General features: G+C 45.5%; 1 protein-coding gene across 7 annotated transcripts in view; it reads left to right on the top strand.

Moving 5' to 3' along the window:
* The window catches only part of PTPRU (protein tyrosine phosphatase receptor type U), a 378,319-nt gene that overhangs the window by 236,360 nt on the left and 119,083 nt on the right, over positions 1 to 22,876 (top strand). For all 7 annotated transcript variants that reach the window (XM_081201863.1, XM_081201862.1, XM_081201868.1 and 4 more), the window contains exons 9-10: positions 9,861 to 9,970; positions 13,436 to 13,637. In XM_081201863.1, coding sequence (XP_081057989.1) covers positions 9,861 to 9,970; positions 13,436 to 13,637 — 312 coding nt within the window. The remainder of the gene's footprint in view (positions 1 to 9,860; positions 9,971 to 13,435; positions 13,638 to 22,876) is intronic.

Raw genomic sequence — 22,876 nt, 5'->3', positions numbered from 1 at the left:
CACAAATAATTTTTGTGTCTCTTCAAACATTGTGGGTTCTCCTAAACACATTGAAACCTCCGTCTTAATTCCAAATTTTGGTCAAAATTCTTCTGGTATCACCTGTGCACACTTTTAGATGGAATGATAGGTCCAGTGATGGCAATGGTGGTGTCAAGGCTGGTGACACAATCTTCTCTTGTAGATTATACCCTATTGGCAGTGATATGTATTGAAAGAAAACCATCTCATTCCTTAGCTTCTAAGGATCAAATTGGGTATTATTGTAAATCCATGGGTGTATTTCACATTTTTTAAAAATTGTGTCTCAACTAAAAAGTCCCAAATGCTGTAACTTTTCTTCATAGGGGATCCATATAACCCCAATGGGGTGTTGGGGTGTGGAAGATGTCAGTTGAGTAGGGTATCCTCCTTCTCTGGGGGCCATATATGTATTGGCAAAGGAGCACTCCTCCACCAGTAATTGCAAAGCAAAACCAGAGACAAAGAGCAAGCTTTTTTCCCCAGAGACTCTGTGGGGTGCCTGAAACGAGTGCCCCTTTCCTTCTGGGTAAGGCTCCTCTGAGCTTCCTTCCCTGTAAGATTGACCCTTTCAACATCAAACTGGCTGCCAGCTGCAGGAAACTTTGTAAAATTTTGTGTGTGTGCCAGCAGGGCATCTCAAAAGCTTGAGCTGCTCTCAGGCCAACCCCTTTCTGAGTTATTTGCTTCCTACAGAGATCAATGATACGGATAAAAAAAAGAGGCAGCGCTGCTGTCATTTGAGCCCTCAAAGGTTGTTCCAAAACATTAAATAATGGAAGCATTTCCCATTAGGAGATGGAACGGTTCATTAGCAGGCAGACCTCTGCTGCCCAGACCGATCCTCCCAAGCAGATGGGAGCTTTCCAGGGGCGAGTGGCTCTTCTTCAATTGAATTTACCATTCTGACACTGCAGACAGTCCCAGCCTACATCCCTTTGCAGGTCCTGTGTCTTTCTTGGTGTTTACATCTGGAAGGTGATGGGTTGTGGGGGGAGGGGGGAGCTTTCAAGGCACCTTTAAGGAAGACAACAGAGATCTGCAGGCAGTGGTGAGAGGTGGAATTGCTTTTTGTTGGCATTCTGTGACTGGGGTGGAGGAAGGGTGTGTGTGGTAGGGGTGGGTCACCCAAGGTGTCACCACTGAGGGGTGTGACAAAATGCCAGGTGGCACTCACCGCAGGGCCTGGGATTGATGCGGTGGCTTGGGCACCCGCAGGCTCCGCGCTGCCCCAAACGGTCCGCCCGCGGCCTCCCCCTCAGCTGTAGGGCAGAGGCCCCGCGGAGGCCCCGCGGAGCGTCCTGCCCCATCTCCCCCCGATGCTGCTGGTGTGATTAGTCTAAATCACATGAGATGTCTGAGAAGAGTGTGGGAACGGAAGACTGTCTTATCTCTTCCGTCTGAGCGTGTTATTGTAACTGTATTTTCACTTTTACAGTATGCAACAGTTGTTGTTCTGCCAGAGCTTGGAGAACACAGACGTGATTATGGATTGTCTGTATAGGATCTAAATAAAATGTAGTTTAGATCTACAGATGTTTCTTTCTTCTTGCTGGGTGATGCTAGAAGACTTGTGTGCACTTTTCAGATGAAAAGTGTCGCAGAAAAGCACTCTGGAGATGAAAGGGCATGTCATTCCAGAGACGTGCCTACCGGGAGACGCTCAGAGGTCGGGGGGGGGTGTCTCAATTTTCCCCAGAGCATTTTTCCAACAGCCCCACCCCCACGGGCGGCTGGCCCTGCCCCTAGCGCCCAATCAGCTTGCTCTGCCAATGTCTGCGACGTCAGAGCAGCTCAACTGATTAGAGACTTCACTGCTGCAAGCAGAGTACAATGTAAATTACTCATTTAGTCCAAACTCAGCACCTGCTAGAGCTATTTTCTCTTCCCTCCCTTGCACCTTCCAGGTCCTAAGTACAGGGGTCAAGTACAAAAGCCAATGAAGAATGGCAATGGAATCTTATTTCAGTCTTGGGAAAGTGACTTTCACTGCTCCTGAGGGCAGCAGGCTAGTTAGGGGTGTGGACAGCAGGCTGCATGGCACACACAAATCTGTTCTCCAGCTGAAGGATACAATCAAGGGGATGCTGCCATAACACTGCTGCCCAGTATCTGCTGCATGAGTTAAGGCCAGCTCTGTTTACAGGTCACACCCACCATTTGAAGCACATTCCATCCCCCGAAGAATCCTGGGTAATGTAGTTTACCCCTTACAGAGCGACAGCCCCCAGCATTTTAACAAACTACAGTTCCCAGGATTCTTAGGGACGACGATGGACCACATCGCTTTGAATTAGTTTCAATGTGCTTAAAATGTGTGGTGTGGGCGTGAACATAATCCTATGTCTGTGTAATTGGAAGCAATTCTCACGGAGACTTTTCAGTTATATTTGCAATTTTTGGAAGTCTCATTGACACCAAAATAAGCACCGATGAATCAACAAACTGAATTAGTGAAATAAAGTCTCAGGTTTTTTTGTTTTGGTGGGGTGAGGATTTCATGAAAGCGTTTATCTGGGTCAATTGCATGAATTTTTGGTTGAATCACTGTTTTGCACAAGCTCTAGAATCCAGACATAGTTGCCAAGTATTATTTTTATTAACATTTCTCAGATGCCTTTTACAAGCCAGTCTCAGGGTGACCTACAAACAATACTAAAGATACAAAAGGCTTTAAGCATAAGGGCAGCGAACAATGGTTTATCTGTACAATACTAAAACCACCCCAGCGAAGTGCCTAAATCATCACCCACACAGTAGCAGATGCCACTCAACAATTAGCGAGCATCCTATCACATACCATGGCATTGCTTTCCTAGAATGCAAGGTGATTAGGAACTCTCTTTTTTTTTAAAAAAGGGGGGAAGTCTTCTATTTCTACTTAAAAGATGCCAAAGGACAGCAGTATTTGTAGTGCATCGTGCCAACCTCTACAGGTAATGCAAACAAGGTGGAATATCCTGAAAATTGGTTCCTTTGTGCCTTCTCAGTTTTGATTCCTCAGGTGCATCCCAGACACTTGTAATAAAATGGAGCATTTGCATAGTGCTGAGCACAGATGAAGACTGCACATCTGTTTACATGCGCAAATACATATATCTGCCCCAAAGGTTTCCATAATTTAATAAGTGCTTTGTGTAGGGCACCTCACCTCGGATTAAATTAGCTTGTAAATCAGGTGGAAATGCTTTATTTGCATGATGGGCTTTTGCTTTTTGTTCCCCCCTACTTGTTTTGCAGTGAATTAGCTTGTCCTCCTTACCTCGCCAAATAATACAATCTACAAGAGCACTGCAGAAATTAGCAATTGATATTTAGAGTGCCATTATCAAGTGGAAAGTAGGCGATGCCTATCTGTAGTACCTAAGGCAGGGCAAAGGTCCCAATGGTCACAACACTAATGAGGATTTGGGAACTGGGTTGTTGCTGTTGTTTGTTCAGAAGACAAAGACAGATTAAAGAAACATAGCTAAAGAACATATAAAAGGTTATAGTTAAAAATCCATTAAACTTTCTATAGAATTAAAACGTATCAATTAGAATGCAGATAGTAAACACCAACAACGCGCGCGCGCGCGCGCGCGCGCACACACACACACACACACACACACACACACACTTAAGAGTCCTTTCCTTAAAAGCAGTCAATTCACAAAAACCTGCCAGTGGAAGAACAAGAAGAAGGGAGCCGGTCTAGCCTCTCTAGGAAGGGAGTAACAAAGCCTGGGAGCAGCCACTGAGAAGGTCCAATCCTGCATCCCCAACATATGTGCCTGTAAGAGTGGCAGGACTGAGAGAAGAGACTCCCCAAAAGATCTCAGAGCCCAGGAAGTCCATGCGAGAGAATATAGTCTTTCCGAATGCCTGGGTTCTACACAAAGTTCTTCCTCCCAGCTTGCTACTGTCTCAACAGTTTCAATGAACTGTTCCAAACCACTGGATTATTTCTTCCTTTTTTTAATGTAGGGAAACATTTTTGTTGTTGTTGTTTAGTCGTTTAGTCGTGTCTGACTCTTTGTGACCCCATGGACCAGAACACGCCAGGCACTCCTGTCTTCCACTGCCTCCCGCAGTTTGGTCAAACTCATGCTGGTAGCTTTGAGAACACTACCCAACCATGTCATCCTCTGTTGTCCCCTTCTCCTTGTGCCCTCCATCTTTCCCAACATCAGGGTCTTTTCCAGGGAGTCTTCTCTTCTCATGAGGTGGCCAAAGTACTGGAGCCTCAGCTTCAGTATCTGTCCTTCCAGTGAGCACTCAGGGCTGATTTCCTTAAGAATGGATAGGTTTGATCATTCTTGCAGTCCATGGGACTCTCAAGAGTCTCCTCCAGCACCATAATTCAAAAGCATCAATTCTTCGGCGATCAGCCTTCTTTATGGTCCAGGTTTCACTTATATACATCACTACTGGAAAAACCATATCTTTTACTATACGGACCTTTGATGGCAAGGTGATGTCTCTACTTTTTAAGAAACATTTACAACACCCCAATTCTCACATCAAATATCACTTTCAGATATTTCAAATATCACTTTCAAACACCAACTTGTGTTTATGCCTTGTTAAAGGTGTGATTCCACCTTCTCCATATTTGCATTCATTAATTTTGCAACCAGCTGACATCCACTGATGAAAAACCAATTTAATTAGAGATAGCCTAGGAAAGTGTCACTGCACTGTAGGTATCAACAGTTCAAAATGCACCTCAGCAGGTGCATTGTGTGCCGGTGCACTGCATGATGCTTTAGGGAAAGGCTCATTGTTGGAGCATCATCCCAGGTTCCATCCCTGGCATCTCCAGGTAGGACTAAGAAAGACCTCTACTTTGACACCCAGGAGAACTGCCAGTCAGTGTAGACAGTACAGAGCTACTTTATATAGTCCAATGGCCTATATATTTCCCACTTGGTAGAAAGCAACTTCCTAATGTTTCTCTATTTAGGAATATTCTATATTTAGTATTCAGGCACATGCATTTAGGTGCTTCAGTGATCCATTGTGTTCAGATGTGTGTGCCCTAGAGGCAAAATGAATTACTCACTTATTTGAGACATTATTTGAGACATTCTGGGGATCCTACTACAAGCAGGGACCTTGTATAGTGATCTGGAATGGCAGGCTGTGAACCGCGTTAGATGTTTGCACATTGCAGACAAGATCCATCCACTCCCTGTTCAAAAGATTTCAGATCCCGGGGAGATAGCAGGACCTGCCATCCCATTGATCGCCAGGTTTGATTCAGATGATCTGATTGGCTCCCTCACTGCTCCATGTGAGTCCCTCCCGAAGTTGTGTGCTTGGTGGAAGAGAATGACCATCTCAGATAGAAGGAATGTACTGTTCTTTGGGCTAGAAATGTAACAATGAATTCAAAATAATAAATGGGGATGGTTGGCCAGCCTCTTTCACTAGTCTGTCTGTGCAAATCCTATTCCTTTGACTTGTTCTTATGCATGGCTTTCAAAGTGGATTATACAAATTTGTGGAGGACATTGCTCTCAACAGCTGCTAGCCACAATGGCTATGTTTTACCTCCAGTGTCACAGGCGTCATGCCTCCGAATACCTATTGCTGGGAATCCATCTCAGGAGGTCAGAGACCTGTTGACACTCATGCCCAGCTTGCATTCCTCTGTTGGGCATCTGGTTGGCTACTGGGAGAACAGGGTGCTGGATTAGACAGGCAATTGCACCGATCCAGCAGGGCTCTTGTTATGCTCTTACGTTTTACACTGGAATATTTAAGAGTGGACCAAAGAACACACAACCCTAACTTTTTTTAAAAAAAGATAAAATTAAGAATAATATTTCATTTCCAGGGACTATTCAGCTTGGCTCCGGCAGACAGATTACAGACCTCCAGCCTTTGCAATCCAACCGCAGAGTCTGACAAAGCCCCCGTGATCACAATAATGTGAATTATAGCTTTAATGCAAGCAGTATTATTCACATAACCGCTAAAGCCTGTTTCTGCCGAGGTGGTTTTGAATAATGCTTTTGGACTTCCCCATCCTGCTGTTTGTACCTTGCCCCTGCCCCTGTCTGTGGAGTCGAAGGGCTTTGCTTCTCTCCCCCCCCCTTCTGCTTTTCCTTCTCCTAAAGAGAATATAATCGCTCGATTCTGCCTAAAATTAGAGGCTGCTGTAAAGCTTGTGTGGCAGATGATACTGTTTGTGAATAGTGATCTTTGCAAAGCAATTGCCTGGTCTGTTCCTCCTTAATGACATCCTTGAGAAAGGGGAATGAAAGGCGGGCTGGGGGAATCTGTGCTAAATCAGTGAATATTGATCCTAGTTATGGCTCTTTTGCTTGTTGTTTGTCATTGTTATTATTGTGGGTTGTTGATAATTAGAGGGAATGACAGGGCTCCACTAATCCAGCCAAATTGCCTGGAGATTAGAGATTTACACAAGGCCCCCATCAGTGGGTGTTGGAGCAGCTGGTTACGAAAACTCCAGGCCTGAGTAAATGGCAGCCATTCCATCCTTCCTGGCAGAGTATGGTGTGTTTGCAGAAGCCTAATGCCAGGTGCTAGTGTGAACCATCAGGACTGGGTTCACAAGGGAGGGGGGGGGATAACAAATTGATTAATATGGATTGAGGCCCATGTCAAAAACATCTGAGAGAAGGTACAGTGAGGGCTAGCTCCATGTGAAGCCCCCTTCCCAACATCATTCACCATCACTGACCCCTGAAGGATTGTCAGCTGCAGATAGAAACACTACAAACTACAGAGGGCGATAGCAATCTGCCTGCCATTTTACATTTCCCACAATGCATTTTGGGGGAAAGGCCATAGCTCAGTGCTGGAACACCCATCTTGCATGTAAAAGGTCCCAGGTTCAATTCCTGGCATCTTCGGGTAGCTCTGGGACCATCTCCCTGCCTGAAAACCTGGAGAGCCATGTTAGTCAGTGTAGAAAATACTGAACTTGTTGAGCTCAGTGTAAGACAGCTTCCTCTCTGTTTGTATGTTGGTGTTGTGTCCCTCCAGATCACTGTCAGAAATTCACAGTGGCAGCTTGTCTTCTGAGGCTCAGTCACCACTGTCAGTTGGCTCTGCCAGGGCCAGAGAAATGGGTGAGGGACAATATCCATGTAATTGGCCTTGCCCAGAGTACATGGACTTTCAAAGCTGTTCAAGGGTGCTGGGTTTTGGTGGTGGCCCTGTTTCTGGGGGCCCTTGGGCAAGAGACACACTGCAGGAACCCTTCTAGAGCTCACCCAGCTTTTCCTTGTTGCTGGTACTGCTGCCTGTTCCATTGACTTCTTCCTTTAGGTCAGGGTTGTGGAGACTTTTTCAGCCTGAGGGCTGCATTCTCTCTTAGACATCCTTCCATGGGGCGTGCCAGGGACTGAAGGAAACTGGAGTCCTGAAACATCTGGATGGCAGCACAGGTCCCTTAATCCCAGTCTAGATCACACTAGGAAGCTTCCTCCTGCCAAATCAGAAAATGGGTCCATCTAGCTCAGGATTGTCTACACTGACTGGCAGGGGACACTCCCAGCCTTATCTAGAGATGCCAGGAATTGAACATTCAATATAGATGCTCTTTCACAGAGCTATGCAGCTCACTGTCTGACCTAATTGGTGTAGCAGGACAAAACTGAGCGCTGGGATCCAACTGGGGGTTGCGTGCATCAGACCCTTCCTGACACTGCTCAGATATGCAGCCTCCTCCTTCTCATCTCTCCTCATCCTCTCCTGTCTTGCCTTTAGTTAGCGGGTTGACTGCCTTGGCTCAGCAAAAGGCAATTAAGCCGTCCCCATAAAATAAACATGAGCAAGAGTCGCCTGCCGATTCACCAGGCATGTATTTGCCTGAGTGCTAATTTGTGGAGGATTGAGGGCTCAGTCTGCAGTGATCAACCCAGAGTGCTCTGGATTATGCAAACGCAGTCCGGTAATGGTGTGATTTCTCCCTCCTCTGGCTGCTGAAATTTATGTTCGCAACCTAAGTTGACAGGGAAGTTTCATTCCTTGGATCAAGATGACTTTCCCACAGCCTGTGTGATGTAATGGGTAGAGCAGTGCTAGCCAATGTTGGACTACAACTCCAATCATCCCTGGCCACTGGGTGTGATAGCTGGGGTTGATGGGGCTTGTAGTCCTACAATGTATGGAGGACACCGTGTTGGTTATCCTGGGTTAGTGTCTGACTAGGAGCGGCAGGACTTGGGTTCAAATGCCTGCTCAACTCCACAGCTCACTGGGTGACTTTGAGGTGACCATCTCTCAGTCTAACCTACTTGGCAAGGTTATTGGGTCAATAAATTCCAGGGGCAAAGGGAGAACCTGTCTGTTGCACTTGGAAGATGGTGTGTGTGTTTTGGAAACATGGTTGAATGCTTATGGATAGTAGAATCTCAAGTGTCTCTGTAGAGTCCTCTCTCCTGCTCATATGAGGTTTCAGAGTCATGTTGCTTCTGGGTCCTATCTTTGCCACAGGATGTTGCAACAACAACAACAACAACAACAACAACAACAATTTATTTATACCCCGCCCACTCTGGGTGGCTTCCAATGGGATATTAAAATACAATAACCTATTAAACATTACAAGCTTCCCTAAACAGGGCTGCCGTCAGATGTCTTCAAAAATCTGGTAGTTGTTTTTATCTTTGACATCTGGTGGGAAGGTGTTCCACAGGGCGGGTGCCACTACCAAGAAGGCCCTCTGCCTGGTTCCCTGTAACTTGGCTTCTCTCAGTGAGGGAACCACCAGAAGGCCCTTGGTGCTGGACCTCAATGTCCAGGCAGAATGATGGGGGTGGAGACGCTCCTTCAGGTATACTGGACCAAGGCTGTTTAGGGCTTTAAAGGTCAGCACCAATACTTTGAATTGTGCTTGGAAACTTACCGGGAGCCAGTGTAGGTGTTATATGGTCTCAGTGGCCACTCCCAGTTACCAGTCTAGCTGCCGCATTCTGGATTAGTTGTAGTTTCTGGGTCACCTTCAAAGGTAGCCCCACATAGAGCGCATTGCAGTAGTCCAAGCGAGAGATAACTAGAGCATGTACCACTCTGGTGAGACAGTCTGCTGGCAGGTAGAGTCTCAGCCTGCATACCAGATGGAGGTGATAAACAGCTGCCCTGGACATAGAATTGACCTGCACCTCCATGGACAGCTGCAAGTCCAAACTGACTCCTATTTCAAAGAATGTCCAACTCAGCATGCAAGACAAGTTGTTGGAGGATACGCCTATCATTTCCCAGTAGCCACAATGGTTATGTTCTACCTTCACTGTCAAAGGCAGTATGCCCTTGAACACTCGTTGACCACTGTGAGAACAGGATGCTGGACAAGATGAGTCTTTGACCTGTTCCAGCAGGGCTCTTCTTATGTCCTTAAGCACACTTTGTGCATGTGGAATCTTGCCATCATTCCATGACTCCCTTCGGTGTTCTGACTGCTGGATTCCAATGCTGGGGAAGATCCATGGTATATTCCTCCCAGGAACATACAGTCTCAGCAAACAGATGGTGTGCGTGTATGCTTGGGTGGACTGGGGGCTGTGTATTTTAAATACTGCCTCATTAATATATAATGACCAACATATGGAAAGCTTAACAGAGCGCTGGGATGGAACTCAGAATGGAACATTGCCCATTTGGGGGTGCAGTTGTGCCCCATGATATTCCTTGATGTAGTTGTTAGGCTGTGAAAACAGTACATCTGCGGGGAGCAACTTTAAACATTGACAGTTTGGGGAAATGCTTGTGTTCATGATATTCCCTTGTTGTAGTTAAGGAGCTGTAAGGAAAGCTGCCTTAACAAGACTGTATTTTGACACCCACCCAACCACTTTTCTTCCCCAAACCCTTCCTTGTTCCAGTCCCCGGAGGCATTGCTTCGGAGTCCCTCACATTCACCCCCTTGGAGGACATGATTTTTCTGAAATGGGAGGAACCAGTGGAGCCCAATGGCCTCATCACGCAGTACGAGGTATGTTGTGAAGCCCTTTTGGGGATTCTTTGACTTTTTACCAGCATTAAAGCGATCTTATTTATTTTATGTATTTGCTATTACATTCTGCTTTATCTTTCTGAATAAACACAAAAGTGGCTGCTATACAAAGCACGGAAACAAGAACACGCCAAATGCAAGAAACAGTACAGTTAAAAAAACACACGAAAAAACCAAGGCTGAGCTGGCAACAGATCCACCGAATCCACAGCAGCTGGAGATAAGCACCAGCTAAAAAAAAATCAAATGGAAACAGATATGCTTGCTGAAGCAAAATTCAACAGCAAAAAAGAATTTCAGTAGAATCTGAATGCTTATTGCAGAGTCAACTCTTTATTTGGTGTCTGAAGGTGCACAGAATCATGGATAGGTGGTCCCTCTGGAGGGGGGGTTAGTCTGTGCACTGAGAAATTCCTCCACCTGATAGATATCCTCCAATCTTCAGCCAGAGTGAGCTCCCAAACAGGACCTCAGCTGTCAATCAGAATGCAAGAAGTGCTATGCATGGTGGAGTGCATCTTTCATATATCTCATGGCCCTTTGGGTATCTAGGTCCCCAAGCATTTATGGCTTTACAGGAAGGAAGCAGCTCCTTGATTTGAGCATAGAAACAATATGCAGCCTGTGGACATCAGACAACACTGGAGTAATATGATCAGTTGACCATATTACTGGTGGCAACATTTTGTGTCATTTTACAGTTCCAGGCAGTTTTCATGTTGCAGTAGTCAAGCCAAGTAGTCAAGCCAAGTGTATTAACTACATGATATTTATGATCGGGGCACCACTGAGCCTCTTGGGCTTGCTGATCAGAAGGTCTGTGGTTTGAATCCGTGTGATGGGGTGAGCTCCCGTGTGAGATTAGGCAATCCGTCAGGTAACCTAATGCCAAACTGTTTAAGTCTGTCTAGTTTATTCCCAGTAGTTTGAACTGAGTCTGGAAATAGACTGGAAACCAGTGCAGTAGAGTATAGCAAGGTCACATCTACCACATCCATTATTAGATTGTTGTTGTTCTTGTTTTATTATGCATTGTGTGGTTTTTTATTGTAATTTTATGTTGTGAACCTCCTTGAGATCTCTGAATGAAGGGCAGTATATAAATTTAATTACATCATCATAGTCATCACTCTTATAGCTCCTTAACTGTCATGGCTTCCCAAAATAATTGTGGGAGCTGTAGTTTGTTAAGATTCCTCTAACAGCTCTCGGCACACTTAACAAACTATAGTCCCCAGAATTCCTTGGGGGAAGCAGGTTCCCCAACCACCTCAATTGTGTATAGGGTTGGGTGTTGGTGCTGAGCCAGTTGACAATAAGCTTGAACTGCAGAGCATGACATGGATGCTGAGCTCCAGAAATTCTGCAAGCTGTCATGCCAGGGCAGACATCTTGGGCAACAGCACACCTGGTGATGGGCCTTTGCATGTCAGGCTAGGCTTAAGCAATGGATAGAGGTTGCTTTTTTTCTCAGCAAGGCATTTTCGTCTCCATTCAAAGCGGAGAGAAAAGGGATACATTGTCTTTTGATAGTTTATTGAATGAAGCTAGCTGTGTAGTGCGCTTTTTTTGGGGGGGGGAATTCTTCCACATCCCCTCCCAAATGCAGCCAGGCAAAAAAAACCCCTCTCTTATCTCTTTTTTTCTGCTTTTCTGCCCTCTCTGGCATCAACAAAAATTATTAGAGCGCAGAAACAGCGGCGTGAAGAAAGCTGATTCTTATCTCTGTGCTGCTCTGACTGCCCTGCCTTGGGCTGAATGCTGCCTCCCGGAGAATTGACACAGGCTCCATTGTAATTCCAGAGACATGTTTTACAGTCTCGGAGATTAAGGACAACTTTATAGTTCCTTCCAAACCCCATTGTTTAGAATGCAGAATTCAAGCAGCTTTTCTTTCCCCTTTCTAAAAGTTTTCAGGCTGGCCCCATTCTCACCGTGGTGATAAATTTTGTTTCTGGACCACTTGAGACTCCAGGCAGGGGATCACAATTGATTGGCTCCTCCTCTATATCAGAAGCATATAGAGCGTGAGTCGGGGTGGGGGGAGAGGGCAGGAGAGGAAAAAGGAATCTGACTGACTGCCCTCCCCTCTCCTGATCATCCTCACTGGATGTGCTGATTAACACCAGATGAAAAGGTCAGAGTAACATCACAGCCACCCACTTTGACACAAATTTCTGTCTCTGGCCAAATAAACTTTTGCCCCTGTCCTTGCTGGCAGCTGGCATGTGACCCTTGGAAAGTGGCTCATGCAGGAATGTTGCCTAAGGTTCCCTACCACTGGTATATGTGAGTGGTGAGCCCTTGCTTGGAATTTGAAGTGTTAGTCCAGACAGTATCTCTCTAACTACCCTACTGAGAACTAGGGCACAATATTTCACTGAATCTCTATGGTTGGTTTGTTATGGCTTTCCAGGTGAGTTCAGCCCCTGCTTGCTGTAACACATCAAAAGAAAGAAAGAAAGAAAGAAAGAAAGAAAGGCAGTAATAATAATAATAATAATAATAATAATAATAATAATAATAATAGTAATAATAATAATAATAATAATAATAATAATAATAATAATGCCCCTGGAAAACACCAGCAGAAGGGCCTCCTGTTGGTTGGTGCACTGGGCTTCCATTCTACTGTTTTTGGAACATAGGAAACTGCAAATATCCTATTTTATTCCATTGGTTCAGCTTCCTTGATATTCCAATATATTGCCTACTCTGACTGATAGCAGAAATGGCAAACTAATTAGTATTAAGGATGTGCACCCATCAAAGAATTAAGTTCAGACCTTGATCCAGAGCTTCGAAAAACATACTTCCTCTGTCTGCAGTGCTTCAGTGCTACACAGTTGAGGTCATGGTCCAAGGCTAAGTCTACTGTGCAAAAGAAAAAGAAAAAAGAAAGGGGGAGGAGGCTTTGTTATCCCCATATCAACAGCTATAACTTAATCCCTTTTGGCAGAAGTGGATGACATTTGTAGGCATGGTGTCCCCTTCAAAGTGTCTAGCTGGCATCAGTCTGTCTTGAGAGGAAATAGAAGAGTGTGCCATCAGAGGTAAAGCCAAACCATTGGAGAGCTACAGTGCCTGCTGTGGCTGTAGAGACCAGTAAGGGAGAGACATGTTTCATTGAAGCTGGGGTGTCTGTCTCCAGGCACTGCGGTCATCTGAAAGGGATTCCCACAAGGCAGGGTTAATGTTGCCAGCCTTCATGTCATGTTTGCAGACATCTTTAAAATCCAGAGTTGGTCTGCCAACAGGCCTGGTGCCTGAAGCACCAAATTACATGCAAATAGAGCCAGTTTGTCTCTGTGTTTGATTGTTGTAACCCGCCTTGGGACCCTGTGATGAAGGACAGGTAATACTTGTAACAACAACAATTCTTCACCAGATTTGTTTCTATATTCTGATGCTGACATTGTCTTAAAGTATATCCATTTCTCCTAGATCAGCTACCAGAGCATTGAATCCTCTGACCCAGCAGTCAATGTCCCTGGCCCACGACGTACCGTCTCCAAGCTCCGAAATGAAACTTACCATGTTTTCTCCAACCTGCATCCTGGGACAACCTACCTCTTCTCAGTGCGGGCACGGACTGGCAAGGGATTTGGCCAAACAGCTCTGACCGAGATCACTACAAACATCTCAGGTTGGTGGCAAGAAGAGCGAAAAGGCTGGGGTTTTTTCCATCTAAGCTTTACTCAAAGTTACAACTTGTCCTGGAGTTCTTTGGGTGTCTGCCATAGCAAATTGGATGGGATGTGGTTTGGATGTAGTGAAAACATCTGGCAAGCCAGTGGAAGTCATTCCCCCCCCCTCTTTTCTTTTCTTTTCTTTTTTTAGCAAAAATGATGCTTGTGATGAGCTGGCTTTCTGCTGACAAGCACGCCCATATGTGATCATGGCACTGTTGTAAGGCTTCACGCCAGCTGCTAATGCAAAGGGATTGTATTAACAATTCTAGCTTTCTAGTTCACTCTCCCCCCCCCCGCTTTTCCTCCAGATTTCACCTATCTTTTCTGCACACTTCTACTCCTTTTTCTTTTCTAGTTGACATGGCCTTATTTTAATTGTTCCCTTTGCAGCAATTCCAGCAGGATATTCCCTGCCCTCAGTCCCATCTCACAGCTTTGGCATTGCAGTCCTAAATAGTGATCCCGCTGAAGCTTGTAATTACTTAGTTAGCAACAGAAACTTCCTTTGTGGGCTAAGGCACCCCGGGAACATTACATTTCCCAAGTTCCCTGGTAACTAGTACGCTGCTGTTGGAGTTACAAGTGGAAATGAGGAAAGTCATATGTAAAGGTCTGGAGTGAGATTGGTGGTGGTGGTGGTTTGCTGCCACTGTCGGATATATATGAAGAGTTTCCTATGGTGAGCATATGCAGGAGGAATGCAAAGGCATATGTTCTCTGTCTTGCTCCCAATTATGGGATCAGAAGTCCAGCGTGTTCTAAATTTAGAATTGGGCTCATGGAATAAGAAAAGCAAGCAGTAGTCCTACAGCCTACCACAGATTCAGGCCAAGCAAACCTCATATAGTCCTTATTCGAGTCTTGTAAGAAGTGGCCAAGTCTTACGAAATGTCACAACAGGCTTGGCATTCTCATGGGATTTGGGGAAAGTACTGTGGGAATTGGGTGCTTCGGGACCACTCTGTCCAGCTAGATGCATCCATGGAGTGTGGCTGGGTGGTGACCACCTCAGCCTTTTCTCCTTGGTACTGTGGCACCTGGCCAGCTGAGAACCAACAGCAGTGTGGTGGAAGAATGGCATTGTGGTGTAGATATACCATTTGCTCCTCCACCTCAGGCAAAAAATTGGTTTTTTAAAACTTCTCTCTTTCTCACTAAATCAGTCATGCAGAACCAAGCCCTTAGTCATTAATGAAGTGATCAGAAGATCCTGTTCACACCAGTCTCCAGGGCAAACAGGTGGAGGTTTGAGCAGTGATGTGGCATGGAAATCTTTCTGAGTAAAACACTTCCAGCGCTTTATTTTTCTGCGGAAAATTCTCCCATTTCTTCAGTTCATTAGGCACCACAATTGCAAGCGAATTGCAAATACAGTTTGAGGCCAGCTTAGCAGTTTCTAAGTTCTGAGCTTTATTTATTAACTGCAAGCGATGCTAAATTAAACATGCTAAATTAGCATTCTCCAGGGCATCAGAAAATTTCTCAATGCAAATTAGTAGGTTACTTTTCATAGGGTTATTTTTTGGAAAAATTTCTGATCCAACATTTTCTGGGAAATGCCCATTGATGGTTCCAAGCAGGCTTTCAAACAAAATCAGTCAGTGCCAAAGTGGGAATACAAAATTATGCCATGTGGATTTTCTTTGGTTTTCGTCATTTGATTTTGTCCCAAGGAGATGCAGACATTGGTAGAACATGGACACCCTGGTGGTGTTGCTGACTCAGCTTCTGGCATCAGAGATGGACTGACGCCACAACTGTGCAACCAAAGAGCATTTTCATCACGCTAAAGTTGTGTGAAGTTGCTGTACATATTTTGTTACTTGGAAATGCACACACACAGAGAGTATGGTTCAGTCTTCAAAGCCTCTTTGCTTATTGGCCCATCCATGAAATCTTCAGAGAAGTACAGCTAGTTAGTGGCTGAGGGGCATCGGTCTGATGCCTGGCAGCCTACTGAGAACTGTGCCGAGAGCCAGGATTTTCTCACCATAGCCCGTATCACACATACATTGCTTGGTATGCAAGAAGCAAGAGGCTGTAGACTTGGTATGCAAAAGCATTCTGCAATTCCAGTCCTAGAAATCCTCTGTTTGCAGAGGATTGGGGTCCCTTGTGGTCTCACCCAGCTCCACCATTCTGTGATTACTGGCTCTCCAACAGCCACTGAATGCTAACATTTTGTGCTCCAACACTGACTCCTGCTGAATTTAAACCAGCAAAATGCCTCCAAGTAGTTCTCTCTGAAAGCTTTCCAGACCCAAAGCTGGCTTCTTGTTACAGTGCGGCTTAAAACATTCACAAGTAATGAAAGCAAACCCAGTTTCCCCTTCCCACTTTGTATGATGGTCACACTTACTCTGACCAGGGACCTGCAGTTAAATAAATGCACCTCCGCATTGCAGTGCAGGGGTGGAGGTGGTGAACTTTTGAACCTTTGGATTATTGTAGTCATGTTTACTGTTTTGTCCCAGTTGCTGCAATGGGAGCTTCTGGGCTGGGATCCCAGAGTTCCTGCTAAGAACCCTCGACTCCATGTGTGAGTCCCCAGAACTGTAGTATGGAACATCTCTATGGGAAGAAAAATATTCTTAGGCTGTAGACTGTCTCTACTCAAACCTATTGATCGTTGAATCCTTCTAGGCTGGGGAGGGTCTGTTTGGGCTGGGTCTTTGCCTAGATAAGAGTGGATTTCCTAGGTGTGGTGTGTTTCAGTATGCTCTTTGGATTGGACTCCTGGCTTTGTTCATTGGCTTGACTCTTGTCTCTCAGCTTTGGTTCTTTGCTAAACTTTTCCTCTGGCACAACGTGGGATTTCTGGTTCCTGGAGCTCCACTATGATAACTGCCTACAACTCAGCCCTGACACAGCTGCATCCCTCACAACTGCTAGGCCCTATAGTGGAGGTCCTCCTGAACAGCTAAGAAGGCAGGGTCCACAGGCCCTTGCGACTCAGCCAGGCCAGGCTCTGGTTGGTGGGTCATAACCTTTAATGGATGCAGTCCATGATGAGGACTGCATTGCCCCAGCAACAAATCATTGTAATTTTGAGAGGTGCTGCTTCATTCTGTGGGTGCTTGAGGCTCTCCTGGGAAGCGGGCAGTGCTCAGTCAGGAGCTGAGAGCATACAGGACCTTGGACAGCACCATGTGCCTCTGCTAAGAGATGTTGCCTCTGCAGGAAGCCATAGCCACTGAAACCTCATGTAGACCGACAAGGTCTGAAGTGTAATTGGATCTGCCTCCCTGGAGAAGCTGATCTTCGGTGAGGCTGGGGAGACACATGTACAGCTTGTGACCTCTTAGAGGATGGTGGAAGGGTTGTGTCTTTCAGCCAGAAGGACCCAGATGATAGTACTAGTGGTGCTCTCCCTGAGGAAGTAGCCTCTACCTTATCTTCATCCAAGTCTTCTGTATACGGCAAGGTCATCAGGTCATAGGTAATGCAGTGGGGAAAATAGAGTGCATCTTCTGCACAAGTGCTTTCTGAAAGGAAGACGTTGGGTTTCTCTGGAGCAATGAATAGCAACTGAGCAATTGTTGCACAAATGCACCAATCGTCTAGAAAGGCTCTTGCTCTTTCCAGATGATGTTTCCTTTGTACCTCACAGCTGTGACATGCGCTAGGACAGGATAGTCTGGTATAGGATGTGTTGCAAGAGAGAGATGTCACAGCTCCAGCCGTTCTTTGGCAATCGGGATGAGTGGCAACTCAGTGCATCAGGGTAACCACACATCCCACTTCTCTGATTCCTTTAAATATGCTTTCCCTTGAAATGGATTCTTCATGCTCCAGAGGCCCCCTCCTCCTTTCCCAGCTACCCTGCAGTCAGAATTCAAATGGGGGGAAAAACAGTATGCATTACATTTTACAACCCTGCTGGATAATTTACTTGCATGGCGGTCCAAAAGCTGCCTTGTTTACATTATGGGGGCTTTTGCTCTGGAACACATTTCCTAACTCAGTGGAGCGGCTTTGATGGGATCTATTAGTGGGGGTGGTCTGGGAAAGGAGAAATTGAATGCTGCCGGCCCTGTGTCTTGCTAGAAACAGTCTCAGAGAAATGATATTATCTGCATGAGTGGGAAATGTTGTCTGAGGTGGAATAGATAAGGTGGCATCACTGAGCGAGGAGAGTTTGTGTTTTTCATTAAACAGCACAGGACCTTGAGTGTGCTTTTTCTGCACTGAAGTTGACGATTTAGGGAGATAGATCTTGTGTAGGTCAGATGGATGCTGATGCCACAGACACAGTGACTTGATTTTGTTTTCTTTTAATGTGATAAGCATGTGTGTGTTGGTGTGTGCATGCAGATTATAGGAAGCTTAGATGGACAATTGGTCTATATGGTCCAGTGTTGTATACTCTGATTGACAGTGGCTCTCCAGGGACTCTTGCTGAATTCTTTCCTCAGTTTGGCTCAGTTACTAAGCCACTTGCATCAAGGCTCCCCACACTTCACAAGGAGACAATTACAAAACCCAGTATTAGGTGAATATGGTTATAATTATGAAGTTCTCAGTTAAGAAAACCACACACATGTGTAAAACAGGTATACATACAATGGAAAAATGGTTAATAGTCTGTTTTGATTTTTTTAAGCTCAGATCTGTCCAAGGTATTCTAAATCCTTGTGAATATAGTTTTCAGGTTGATCAGGTTGCCTGGATATTCCTCCCACTTATTGGTGAATGGTAATCCACCCTCCACCCTCCTTGCAAGAGTCTCTGGTGTGCACATTGCTGATTACACAAGTACCAGCCTATACATTAATCATTTTTGTTTGTGAGCTTACCTGATACTATTTCCCCCCAAAGTGAAATGCACTTTTTAGGTAGGTTTGGTTAGTTTCACTTTTTGCTTTTTGATAGTATATGGAACAAAGCATTCCCGCACCCCCACCTTGGCTGGAGGCCAAGAGAGCATCTTTGGCAAAGCAGATGTTGCTTCTTCGATGCATGTAGTCAAAGAGAGAGAGATGGCTGCCCTGCCCTGTGCTTTTGTTTTTACCTGCACAGGTGAGGCCACGCCCACTTCTAGTCACATGCAGAGGAAGTCTGCCCCAGCCCAGAAGAAAACAGGAAGTTTACCTGCTGTCTGGACAAACATTCCTCCCTGTGTGTAAACATGTTCACTCTAGGAATGTTGTACTTGACTGCTCTTGTGTTTCACATCCCACAAAAAGTCCCAAGTGCTCACAGAGCAATCACTCCATCCTCATCATTCCAGCTGCACTTTGCCAAACCCTTTCCAGCTCTGCAGTATCCTTTCTGAAGTCAGGCGACCAGAACTGTACACAGTATTCCAAATGTGGTTGTACCATAGATTTGCACAACAGAATCAGAACATTGGCAGTTGTATTTCCAGTTCCTTTCCTAATGATCTCTAGTCTAACATGGAGTTTGCCTTTTTCACAGCTGTCGTACATGGGGTCAATATCTCCACTGAGCTGTTCTCTGACAGAACAGAGAATTCTAGAGTTGGAAAGGCCTCCAAGGGTCCTCTTGCACAACTTTATGCAATGCAGGAATTCTGCCCAAAGCCTCAAACCACCAACCTTCTAGCAGCCAGACACACTGACTCATTTCTAGGGTCTTATTCCTGGTCAGTTGCCATCAGTTCATTGGACATTCCCATCAAAGCTATGTCCCCTTTCCCTCACACCCTTCCCAAAGTTTGGAGAGTCATTTCTGCTTGTTGTTTCTTACCTACTCGAAAGCTGCAGTGAAAATGACCTTTCGCAGGAATGGATCTTTGGAGTGCTGGGTGCCCTGCTCACTGTAGGACTGGATGCACTCACCTCTGACAAGCTGACAAGTGGATTTGTGGCTTCCTGCCCTTTCCTATCAGCTGCTACACAACATATTTTTTAAGTAGAAATGCCAGAGATTAAATTTGGGGCTTTCTGCATGCAAAAGATGTTCTCTAGTCACTGAGCCGTGGAAGAGCAATTGTTTTTGCTGGCAAAAACTTGTCAGAGGAAAGTCACCTGTCCCACAAATAAATAGATGTTCTATCTCTGGGACATGGGATTAACATTGCCTGAAGATGAAGAGATTAACTTTCGGTTTTGATCATCTTTTTTTTTTTTTTTTAAGGAAGCAGCAATACCATAGTTCTTAAAATCTTGGATCTCTTTGCACTGATAGAACCAGTGAAGTCGTTGAAATCACTGAAATTCTACAGCGATGCATTTTGCATTACAATCCTATTCCATGGTATCCAACACTGTTTACGCCCTAGTTTAGGATTGCAGCCTGAAAGTGTTGAGAAATGATCCAGTCAATGTACAGAGTGACTACAGTACAACATAAAGTGATGGTCACCGACTTGGATGGTTTTAAAAGAGGATTAGGCAAATTCATGGAGGATAAGGTAATCAATGGTTGCTAGCTATGATGGCCATGTTATCTCCCCCACTGTCAGAGGCAGTTGCTGGGAACTGCAAGAGCTGTTGAGCTCAGGTCCTGGATTTCCTATTGAGGCATTTGGTTGGCCACTGTGAGAACAGACTTCTGGGCTAGATGGACTTCTGGCCTGATCGATCAGGCCTCTTCTTACATTTGCATTTTTTGTATCAGAAGAGCACCAAGTCTCCCATTTCTCTGTGTAATACACGAGTGTGCACATATTATGAAATGCATGCTTTTGCCATTACGACAATGAACCTTTGTTTGAGAAAAAGAAATACATCTTATATCCCAGGCACAGGACAAATGTTTCTTTCTGGATGGTGCCAGGATTAGGGTGGGCAAATCACTCTTATTTTCAATCTGTTACATTGTTCTGTCCTCTTTTTACATTAACCTCTGAGGGTGACGTGAGGCTTGTTTTCCTTTCCTCCCGAGGAGGGGGTGCATATGATATGTATGCAAGGAAAAGAAGCCTCTGCCTCTGCCTCTGCCTCTGCCTCTGCCTCTGCCTCTGCCTCTGCCTCTGCCTCTGCCTCCACTTCCCCATCCTTCCCTGTGGCATCCTGACCTCTCAGAGACAGTGGAGCAGGCATGCAGAGAGAGGGATACCTGTCCAGAGGTGGCTGCATTCTGTGTTGCTGTGACTCACCTGTCCTCAGGCGATCAACCAACAGCCCACCCTCCTTCGTTGCCTCCAAAACTCCATTCAAATGTGCCACCGCTGCCTACTGTTGATTGGGATGGATAACAAGGTCACATGTAGTCCTGAGAGAAAAGCTGGAGCAGTGAGGCTGCTTGCAACACCTGTGGTTCCCAACTGAGCCATGGCTATGTGCAAGGTAACCGCTGCACAGGAGAAGGCAGGATGCCGTTGTCATTTGGTGAAAACCCCAGACATTTTGTCCAATTTTAAAAATCTGCTGGGACAGAAATTTTACCCCTAAAAAAGAGGAGATGTCCAGGAAAAAGACAATGTATGGCAACCCTAGGGCCCTATTTTGATGCTTTTTTTGATGCTGAGTACCGCATCAGAACATTAAGGAAGCATGGAAATCAGTGAACGGACAAATTCTAATCCATGCATTTGTCCAGGAGGTATAGAGCAAGTTCATTTGTATTGGAAATAGCAAAGATTGCACCCCAAAGCATGTCATTCTAATTAGAAGATGCAATGGGATCCCAGAACTTGAAATAGTGACAGATTTCCAAGTCCTTTTTTGCCAAATGAGTAGACTATTACTGATCCCATGAATTGCCCTTTCTTTTTCTCTCTGTTTCAAGTTTTGGCAGTGAAGCTAGTCACATCAATGCCCACAGTCTGCCATATGAGCTCCTAGTTGTGCCAAGGCTGAAGAGCTGGGAGGGAAGTTTGGGTCTGTAGTCATACAGCCAGGCATTCTGGGAGACAGAGAGGAGGCCAGGCTGGCTCTCAGGAGGAGGCAAAGCTGGCATTCTTTAGAAGATTGTCTACTGCAGAGATAACAGAACCCCCTGCTGCCGCCACCCCATAATATATGCCAAGGGGAAGATTACAGAGAGGAAACAAAATACTCTGCCTTGCAGAGGCACAAACAAGGGATTAATTGGGCTTCATTAACAAGCCATACAGTACTTAGGGCTGTTTGCTAATGTCTGTGGTGTAGCTATTAACAGTGCTGAATTGGCTGAGATGTTTTTTAATAGGGACACAGGAATTAGGAGGCAGCAGGAGGTGGACCTGAGTGACTGCTGATTAATCAGGACCTGCAGGCTGTAAGCAAAGGGAGAGCGAGGGGCAGGGGGTTTCTGCAAGGGAATTTTGGAAAGGTTTTGCTGCATTGACTGAAGGGACGGCTTCGGACAAAGCAAGGTCTGCGGAGGTACATTTTCACTTTCCGGCAAACTAATGATTCTATTAGCTCCTTTACCAGTGACACTCCAGAGTTTCAGGCAGGGAACATTCCCAGCTGTACCTGGAGATGCCGGCAATTGAATCTGGGTCCTTCTACATGCAAAGCAGCTGCTCAACCCTTCACTATTCTTTCATATTTCTGTAAAGAACTTCATCTTTCTGATTCCCGTTCCAGTTTTTTCCTTTCAGCCAGCATGTTGTCTCTCCCTTGTTTTTCACTCATCCGGCTCTGTCAGAAGCAGAGCCAATTAATATGTCCTTCCCCTTCCTTTCTTCCCTTTCTCTTGTCAGAGCAAAAAGAATTGTGGGATAACCATGGCTTTCAGAATAATCAGTGTGCAATGTGGATGGAAATGAGGTGCAGCGTTTTATGTTGGCATAAGCCGGGGACATTATTCAAAAGGAGAGAACTAGTCAATGAAAAGAGAGCCGAGGGTTCTCAGTTCCATACAGCTAGGGCTGGCAGACATCTAGGTCTGATCTGAAGTCCCCAGGCTTGCCTGGTCCCCTCCAGGTGGCAAGCGGAGGGCTTGAATCTTCAGGTGCGCAAGAGTGCCTTTAATAATAATAAGAATTATTAAGAAAATAAGCTGTGCATACAGCTTGCAGGCTTCAGTCTGGCAGGAGCTGGGTGAAAATGATAACATAGACACTTGAGGGAGGGCTGCCTTCCTCCCCTCCCCTCCCTTCTCCCAATTAACTCCCATCTCCAGGGCCCACACTGTGATGGTTCCAGGGACAACATTGTGGCATCACCAGAAGCCTCTCCTCCATGACACCACCAGAGGCTGCTCATAGATCTCAGATTTGAGCCCTGAAATCTCAGGGTCTGGGATGCTCCTGACTTGGCAGCCCTACACACAACACACATTCCCCCCTCCCAAAGAG

This window comes from Podarcis bocagei (genome assembly GCF_964188305.1).
Source record: "Podarcis bocagei genome assembly, chromosome: 7".
NCBI lineage: Eukaryota > Metazoa > Chordata > Lepidosauria > Squamata > Lacertidae > Podarcis > Podarcis bocagei.
The sequence above is the reverse complement of the archived record's forward strand: the minus strand, read 5'-3'. Positions and strand labels throughout refer to the sequence as shown.